The 10039-nt window shown below is 41.8% G+C and overlaps 1 protein-coding gene across 1 annotated transcript; it reads left to right on the forward strand.

The window, feature by feature from the left end:
- The first annotated feature begins 8466 nt into the window (after positions 1-8466).
- LOC137280952 (uncharacterized protein F54H12.2-like) lies at positions 8467-9765 on the forward strand. Its single transcript, XM_067812130.1, has one exon. The coding sequence runs from the start codon at positions 8467-8469 to the stop codon at positions 9763-9765; it is 1299 nt and encodes a 432-aa protein (XP_067668231.1).
- The last annotated feature ends 274 nt before the right edge of the window (positions 9766-10039 follow it).

Consider the following 10039-nt stretch of genomic DNA (forward strand, 5'->3'; position numbering starts at 1 on the left):
CATGTTCAATCGTATTCATAACAATTATATTTGTATTGTTACAGATTAATTTGAGCCATCTTCATTGTTTGCTAGACCATATTCTTGAACTATTTACTTCAATACTTTTAAAGTCTCCGTAGATAAAATGACTCCTCTCGAATTCACCAGCATCCAAGTGAACTGGGTGTACATCATTCATAATTTAGATACTTCATCCTTTCTTGATATTTTGTTTGAGAAGGCAATGATTACCTTTGCAAGCTTTGATGACTTTAGGCATATTTTAAAACAAAGGAATAGAATTGAATCAAATCGAGAATTGATGTTTTTTCTCCTGAGACACAACACTTTCCAGCAGTTCATGGATGCTCTCAGGACATCACAACACGATGAGATAGCAGAGAGAATCTATCAATCATTTCAACAACAGTAAAATCCTTCTTCTTCTTCTTTCTCTTGTGAATTTTGTTCCAGTGTTTTCTTGCGCAAGGATACATTGCTAAGACATGTAAAAAGTCATCATAGTTCATCAGCTAGTACAAATTTTTCCTGTCACTCATGTTCAGGTACTTTTTCTTCTGCAAAAGCCCTTGCTAATCATAAAAGACAAGTCCATTTTCATCATGAGCAAAGTGGTAGGGGGGCAGGTGCAGCTAAGCGAAGGAAAGTGAAGAAAAATACGAAATGCTCCAAACAAGCGCTGAATGGGAATGTAAGAGAATTTGATGTTGTGCCCCAGGGTGATGAAGGAAACGATCCCTACGTTTATTTAGTGAAAATTCAACCCGAAATCATTGAACATTTAAAATCTGAACTTGAAACTAAAAGTTCCATTAAGTGGGCACTTTGCACTCAATTTCGATTTAGTAAAACCAATGCCGACGGTTTGAGTTCCTTCACTGAACCCTACTTTAGAACCAAAATGTCTCCAGCGACAGACGCTGATGATTTGGACGAGTTGTACACCAAAGCCATCCATACCATCATCGAATTAATGGATAACTATGAAGGGGAGAGCTCAAATTTGAATTTTGAAAAGGTACTGAGTGTGAAATTGTCTGTGGTCAAATTTCAACCTTTTCGCGGTAGTTCATTTCTCCCCCTCCCTCCGTCATTGGAGAAAAAGCGCTGTTTGATAAACATTAGGAACACAGACGATGACATGTGCTTTGCATACTGTGTTTTGGCTCACCTGTTCCCTGTGCAACCAGATTTGGTGAGGGAACAAGTGACTCATTACAGGGATAAATTACACGAGCTCAATTTGAATGGTTGCCAATTTCCCATGAGTCTCAGACACATCTCAAAATTTGAAAAAGCAAACAATCTCAGCATTAACGTGTATGGTGTAGATGAAGGGGAAAATCAAGAACATGTAATCTTCCCTTTGAGAATCGGTTCCAATATGGTCCATTTACCCAAAGAGTGTCACATTGACTTGCTACTGCTAACTCAGGAAGCAGAGGAGGAGGATGAATCTCCACTCTCTCATTACGTTTTGATCTCAAGTTTGTCAGCTTTGGTTAGAAAACCTGGAGATGGTAACCATAAATCCATTTGTAGAAAATGTTTGTGGACATTTAGTTCGAAAGATGTTTTGGAAAAGCATGTCCCCTACTGTCATGACAAAGCACAGCGTATCAAAATGCCTAAACCAGACCAAGCTTTTCGAGCTTTTGGACTGGGTCAATATCCTAGGATGAATAAAGTCCCCTTTGTCATCTATGCAGATTTTGAATCCGTCTTGGCTCCTTTAGAACTTAATGAGAGAGAGGGGAGAACCCAACACGTTCAAAAGCACATTCCTTGTGGTTACAGTTACCAGATTGTGTGCAGGGAACCTGATCTGTATTCTTTTCCGTTGAGAACTTATAGCGGGGAGGAGGCTGCCCAACATTTCATGACACATCTTTTAGAGGATTACGACTACCTCATGGAGATATTAAACCACCCTGTACCCATGAAAATGAGCCTCAAAGATAAGTTAGTCATAGATTCGGAAACCCATTGCTATCTTTGTGGAAAGGAAGTACGAGACAAAGACAGACACATCGACCATGACCATTTGACAGGTCGAGTCAGAGGTCTTTGCCACAATCATTGTAATGTCAACTACAAAGAATCCTCATTTGTGAATGTTATTTGCCACAATGCCTCACGATATGACAACCATTTGATTCTCCAAGCAGCAGAATTATTTGCTGATCGCAAATTGACATGTATAGGTCAAAATTCAGAACACTTCATCATGTTTCAAATTGATCAGTTGCGTTTTTTGGACAGTTTCAAATTTTTGAATACCAGCTTGCAAACACTGGCAAACAATTTGAGGAAAAAAGGACAAGAGGAATTTGTGTACGTGGCAAAGAACTATCCTGAACATGTGGATATGCTGACCCGAAAGCTACCCTACTTTTATGAATATGTAGACAGTTTTGAAAAATTGAACGAGACAGAATTTCCGAGTCGTGACGACTTTTATTCCTCCTTGTCTGAAGAGACCATTTCGGAAGAAGAGTATGCCTTTGCTCATCACATTTGGCAGACTTTCCAAATTTCCTCAGTGAGCCAATTTATGGAACTGTATGTTGGCGTTGACACTTTGATACTGACCGATGTGTTTGAAGCATTTCGGAACATGTGTCTCAGCTACTACAGGCTGGATCCATGTCACTACTTTACTCTCCCAGGAATGGCCATGGATGCATGTCTCTTGATGACAGGGGTGAAACTTGACCTCATGTCAGATCCTGACATGTATAATTTCGTCTCTAACGCAATAAGGGGTGGAGTCGCCAGTATCAATCATAGGTATGCAGAAGCCAACAACAAATACATGTTTGATTTTGACCCTTCCCAACCTGAATCATATCTGTTGTATTATGACATAAACAATTTGTATGGTGCAGCCATGAGTTGTCCGTTACCTCAAGATCAGTTTGAATGGGTAGATGAGTCAGAAAAGAATACCATGGATTGGTTGAAGCTTGACCCAGAAGGTGATGTAGGTTACATTGTAGAATGTGATTTGGAGTATCCCCGTGATCTTCACTCTGTCCACCAAACTTTGCCACTTGCCCCCACCAAGGAAAGCATTCCATTCGAAGACTTGTCGCCCTATCACCGTGATCTGCTCGCCGAGTTAGGTATGTTAGGGCGAAGGAATACGAAGAAGCCACCCACAGGGTCCAAACTCTTCACCACCCTAAAAGACAAACAAAATTATGTTGTCTACTTTGGAACTTTGCAGCAGTATCTGCAGTTGGGTTTGAAACTGAAAAAGGTACACAAAATTTTGAAATTTACTCAATGCAAATGGTTGAAGCCTTACATCGACTTTAACACAGAAAAAAGAAAAGAGGCCACAGATGACTTTTCGAAAGATTTGTTTAAATTACTTTCGAATGCCGTGTATGCAAAACAATTGCAAAATGTGAGAAATTACAAGCAAATTGAATTAATCACCACTGAGGAAAGGCTGAGGAGGTTTACAGCAAAGCCTAATTTCAAAAGCGTCAGTATCTTTTCGGAAAACTTGGTTGTGGTGTGCATGGAAAGAGTGTCGTGACTTTGAACCAACCTGTGGCTGTGGGCTTCACCATTTTGGAACATGCAAAGAGACTCCTTTACGATTTCCACTATAACGTGATGTTGAAGGAATACACCAGCAACCATGTTCGGGTTTGCATGACGGACACGGATAGTTTATTTTATCAAATCCGGTCCCCAGTGGGTACCCCCCTTCGAGACCCTCAAGATTTTATGTTAGCCAATCCTCATCTCTTTAACACCTCAAACTACCCTAAGAACCATCCACTTCATTCCATGGAAAGACACAAAGCCATTGGTTTGATGAAAGACGAAGTGGGTGGTCAGACTATCAGAGAGTTTGTTGGGCTTCGTCCCAAAAACTATAGTTTCATTTTTGACAAAACTCAGTGTGAACGGGTCGAGAAACGCACTGCCAAAGGAGTGCAAAAAGTGTTCGTCAAAAAACATCTTCGTCACCAGATGTTTAAAGATTGCCTTTTCAAACACAAACAAAGCACAGCTTCTTATCATCAGATCCGTTCTATTCAGAACACACTCTATACAGACAGAGTGACAAAATTAGCCCTGACTCCACAAGATGACAAACGTTATCTTTTGGCAGATGGTATAGAATCCCGTCCTTACGGCTATAATCCCATTTAGGCAAAACAAGATTAAAGTTACAATATGTGTCTAGCAAACAAAAACAAACAAAAAAAAAATGGAAGAACATCATGACAGGAAGCTTTCCACCTCTCCATCAGCATGTGACAGTGTTCCTGTGTCTTCGACAACGTGATGTGTAAAACGAAGTATGTCAGCAATTTAAAAATGTGTAAAACGAAAAACAAAACTTGTATGTTGTAAATTAAAAATTGTATGTTAGAAATCAAAATGTGTAAAACAGAAACGAAAACTTGCATGTTCGAAATTAAAATTGCATGTCAGAAATTATAAACGTGTAAAACTGAAACAAAACTTGCATGATAGAAACTGTAGAGAAAAAAACATATGAAACAAAACAAACAAAATGTGTGTTCTTAATAACAAATGGAATTAAACACAGGAACATATCTCATAATGTTATTTTGTTATATTCACATAATGAGTGGGACCAAGCAAGCACAAGCTCACCCTGGAAGAGAACAGTTTGAGGCTATTCTCGAGGGAATATATGTAGATCGTTTGATCATGAGAGTAAATGAGATGCGCGTCAACAGATGTTATGGGTGTAAGATCGATCATCCGTCCCAGCGCCATCATCAGTGTCTCATGATGGATCCGAAAGAATGTGTGGACACCTATTTCGATGAAGCCTTGGCAGAAATCTCCCATGACAGTATACTTCAGGAGGCGAGAGCGCAAAGAGCTGGCGCAAATCTAGACTTTGCTGACATTTACACGCTCATTTATGAGGACGTGGAATATAGAAATAGATGTTTCTTAACACTGAGTAGAATAGAACGAATGGAGAGCAGAGTGGTAAGAAATCTCTAATGATAATGCAATATGATACATGTTTGTATTACATCTGTTTATAGTTGATCCTATTATATCATGTAACAAGTGTCATTTTCAATACCAGTTTGGATGTGTGTATTCAATCACGTGAAACACACGTGATAAACATTTAAACCTTTTCATCCACTCAGTTTAAAATAATTCTGATGCATGTATCCAATCACATGAAAGACAGGTGACAAACATTTAACTTTTTTTTCTTTCTGTCCAATCAGTTTATAATAATTCGACAGTTATGAATATAAAGAGTGTGTTTGCGCATCAGTAGTTACTCTCCACCCTCGTTGACAACAGTTGTGGTGCTCCTCTGTGGTGTGTAACATGGCAGGAAGAAAGGTCAGATCTACTTACTACTCGTGGAAGCAGGTCATGAGAATGCCTCACGCTCTGAGTGAACCCGTGATTGTACAATCTCAGGACTGGTTTTGGAACCGTGATCGTTGTGTGAATGATGCCAAACGCAAGTTTAGAGATGACTGCAATGTGACCAAGCGAATTATTATAAAAAAATCTCGCTGGGCACTATCGGCTGATGAAGTTGCCATGGGGGAGAAGATGAAACTCGTCGAAAACTTGTTGACTTTGTGTTATTGTCTCGAGGTCACCAAGATCATCAGACGATTGTCTCAAGAACTCTGTTTTGGATGTATGTTTGAAGAGGAAGGTGAGCATGTGCACAGTTGTGACTTGTCTGAGCAGGACCTCGTGGAGAGATACTTTAACATGTCACTGTCAGAGGTCGACGATGCAGAGGTTCATGAAAACTGGAGAAAGCTGGTGACAGAGGACCCATCTTTGCAAGAAACGAGAGACTTTAACCTGGTTCTGTATAAATGCAAAGATTATCTTGATACTCATTTTAAAACACCTGAATGGACAGTTGGACTGAAAGAACGCGTTGTGAAAATGTTGAAATTGGAGAAAAGGATGTAAAATATGTACATGACTATGATATCACTGTGTCATTATTGTGAAAACTTATTTTGTTGTTTGTTTTATCCTGTATATATTGTGTATGTGTCATCTAAGAGGGGAGAGGGAAGCAATGGAATAAAAGAATAATCCTACTTTCACATTGTGTTTTCATTACGTTATATCATTCAGTCTTGCTTCTCTCATTCAATCACGTTCTGAATCAACTTGCACAAGGTGTAAACAAACAATTCGAATTTCAAGAGTAAATGCAACCAATATTCAAATTGAATTGAATGAAGTCTGTTGTCCTCAAGTGTGTTATTTTGCTAGCAAGCTTGGTGTATGATTATTACACCACTCAACTCAGAGTCTTTCGGCACATGAGAAACTCATAAAAATATAATAGATTAAAAATAAAATAAATACAATTTATTTCCATTATATTATGAGATCTCATCTTTAACTTTTTTCATTCAACCATGAGTTCTCAGAAGAGTAAGAGGAAGAATGTGGATTCTGATAAGGCGTTGGAAGAATATTATTTCAATCCACAAAGACCAGGGGCATATTATGGACCTATGAAACTTCGTAGTGTGTTGCGAGATAAGGGTGAATCAAAAGGCACACTACGTCGTGTGAAAAAGTTTGTCAGTAATCAAGATGCTTACAGCTTACATAGGCCTCCAAGATACCGCTTTAAAAGAATGAAAGTGAGAGTGCATTCTCTTGACGAAATGTTTGACGTTGATTTAGCAGACATGTCTAGATACACGAAATGGAATGATGGTGTTCGATACTTGCTGGTGACCTTGGACATTCTTTCACGGTATGCATTTGTTTCACCTTTGGTAAACAAGAGACCTGAGACCGTGTTGAAGGCTTTCAAGGAAATAATTAAAGAAAGGAGACCTGAGAAAGTGAGAACAGATGCAGGGAGCGAATTCAAAGGGGCTTTTAATATGTTTCTAGAAAAGGAAAACATAACCCACACGATTGCACGCAATGAAAACATCAAAAGCAATTACGTGGAGCGGTTCAACAGGACGTTGAAATCCTTGATCACTCGATATATGACGCACAAAAACACAAAACATTACCTGGATGTTCTCCCCAAATTGGTGGACAACTACAATCACACATTGCATTCGTCGTTACCTCATCTGTCGCCTGCACAAGTCACCGAACAGAACGAGGTGAAAGTTTGGGATCACGTCTACCTCGAACCCTTGAGGAAGAAATTCAACAACAGCAGCAGCAGCAGTAGCAACAAATTCAGTAGTAGACCTAAGAGATATCTATTTAAAGTAGGTGATCTGGTTCGCATCTCATATCTCAGGAGACCCTTCAACACAGTGCTCGATCTGAAGTGGACAGAGGAGCTTTTCAAAGTGGCTCGACGCTACAGGAAACAAGGGTTTCATCAGTACAAACTCAAAGATTTCCACGACGAACCCTTGACAGGGTCCTTTTATGCAAACGAGCTGAAGAAGGTCGACAAAGGGGAGGACGCGTTGTGGCAAGTTGAGAAAGTCCTGAAAAGGAAAAAGGTGAAGGGAAAGACTTACGCCCTGGTGCGCTGGCTTGGCTGGCCCAAAAAATTTGACTCCTACGTGTCAGAAAGTGAACTGAAAGAAGTGTGAAAAAAAATAATAATTAGATTGTCATGGAGAAGTATGTGTTTCTCAAAAGCTCAGACTCCAAAACCACATCGTTCACAGGGAACACGCCCTATCATTTTCGTGTGCAACTCAACTAGAGACTGACATTTGACGGATTCTGGGTGGTGTCCTTGATGGAGTTGAACTTTGGGTCCATAGACATGAGTAAGGTCAAAGATCCCTACGTGGATATTTTGTGTAATCTTTGCGACAGTTCGTTGGTGGGAGAGACTCAGCTGAACTTACTGAGACGGATCGATTTGAGACAGGGTCCTACGTACACCTTTAGCACTGAAATGTGCATGCGTGTCAAATTGAAAGAAACGGACAACATTGAACTGTATTTAAGGAGTGAAAACACTGCCGTTGCTTCATTCTTGTCAGAGGAGACCCACGCCACACTTCACTTGAGACGATATCCTTTTGTGGAGTAATTTACTACCAACAACATCATATATCATCATGGAGTCTCGTCCGCTGTACGTTCCTGACTATGCCAAGTTCAAGCACTATTTTGACAACAAACACGTGAGGAAGACTTCGAATCTACTTTACGGGAAAGCCAAAAAAATGGCGATTCCAATTCGACGTCAGGCAGCAGGATCAACGCAACCCCAAACAACCACTGACGTCACTATGCACGTGACATCGGAATCTCAAAGCGAGGTAGACAGAGCCGAAGCCAAAGACAAGAGAGCCAAGGCTATAAAACGCAAAGCGGGCGAGAGATGCGTCACAACGAAGAAAATTCGTCGAACCGAGAACACTACCTCCATCGTCCCTTCGAAAACCGCCAAAGCGCTCAAGTGCACTCCCGTGCGAGAAGATGACATTTTCAGTTAAAAAGAGAACCAAAAGCATGTCTCTCATAAACGACGGGGACTTTGAGGAACTGGTTCCCGAAGCGTTGAATTTGTTTTCACTTCCGCCTTATCAAAGTTCGGTGCAGAAGCATTATTTCGTTAACGTGAGGCCTCTGAGTCAAATCAACGACACGAGCCCGCTGGAGTTTCACGTGTCCAATTCGGGAGCCGACTACATCGATCTGAAAAGGACCCGTCTGCACGTGAAGGTCAAGGTCACTCAAGCCGACGGCACCACGTCGTTGGCAGAAGATGAAAACGTGGCTCCCATAAACTTGTTTATGTCGGCGCTATTTTCTCAAACGTCTGTCTACCTGCAGAATCAGCTGGTGTCTTCGACCAACAACCACTATGCCTACAAGAGCATGATGAAAGCTCTGCTCGGGTACGATGCAGAAGCCAAAAGCACGCAGTTGACCTCACAGCTGTTCTACAAGGACTACGCTGTGAGCAATGCGGACTTGGAAAGCAGTGACGTCACGGGATCGGTCAACAATGGAATGATGACACGTGCCTCTTTTATCGCCAAAAGCAAGGAACTGACCATGTCGGGTCCCATCTTCGAAGACATCTTCGAAATGAACCGTCACTTGATCAACGAAGTGGACATGACCGTGAAAATGTATAGATCAGAACCCAAATTCTGTCTGATCACCAGCGTGACCAGCCACGAATTCAAAGTGCATCTCCTGGATGCTTACCTGCATGTCTGCAAAGTCAAAGTCAACCCCGCTCTGATCTTCAACTCCCTGTTCAAAAAGTCTAACGCCCTCTACCCATACACGAAGAGCGAGGTCAAGGTCACCAGCATCCCGACATCACAGCTGAGTCATTCCATCGACAACGTCTCCAACCCCATGGCCAGCCGTTATATCGTTGGCTTGGTCGAATCGGCCTCTCTGAATGGTTCATACGATCGCAACCCATACAATTTTTTATCCTCGATGGTGAAAAAGATGACCCTCTACGTCGACGGTGCCAGTGTGCCAGGTCAGCCGACCGAAGCGGACGATGTCGCCACTTATGTCAGCATGCTCGATGGTATGGGTTTGTGGGCGGAAGGCAAGGGCAACGGCATCAGCAGAAGCGAGTTTCTCCTGGGAAGTGCCCTCTACGTCTTTGACCTGGACAAGATTTGCGCCGATTCGGAATACCTCAATTTGGTGAAGTCTGGAGACGTGAGGCTGGAACTGGAGTTCAAATCAGCCCTCACTCAACCGCTGAGCTGCATTGTCATGACTCAGAGAAACTCTCTGATTGAGATCGATAAAGCGCGGAACGTGTTTGTCAAGTAGAACGTCAGATGAAGGCTTCGGAGCTTTGGTGCGCTGTCCAGTGCGATTCCAGCTTACAGAGACACGTGTTGGGCGTGTACGCCAAAAATACCCTACCACTCTCCATCCCTGACAACATGCTTGCCCGAGGTGTGGGTCTTATCGTCAATACCGAGATAAGACAAAGCAAAGGTCGTCATTGGATCGCCATGGTCATCAAAAATATGGGTATCTCGTTGTGGATGCTTCCCTACACGCCGACGAACGCTACGGACGATTGCGCACAAGCATATTC

Source organism: Haliotis asinina, chromosome 4, assembly GCF_037392515.1.
Source record: "Haliotis asinina isolate JCU_RB_2024 chromosome 4, JCU_Hal_asi_v2, whole genome shotgun sequence".
Classification (NCBI taxonomy): Eukaryota; Metazoa; Mollusca; class Gastropoda; order Lepetellida; family Haliotidae; genus Haliotis; species Haliotis asinina.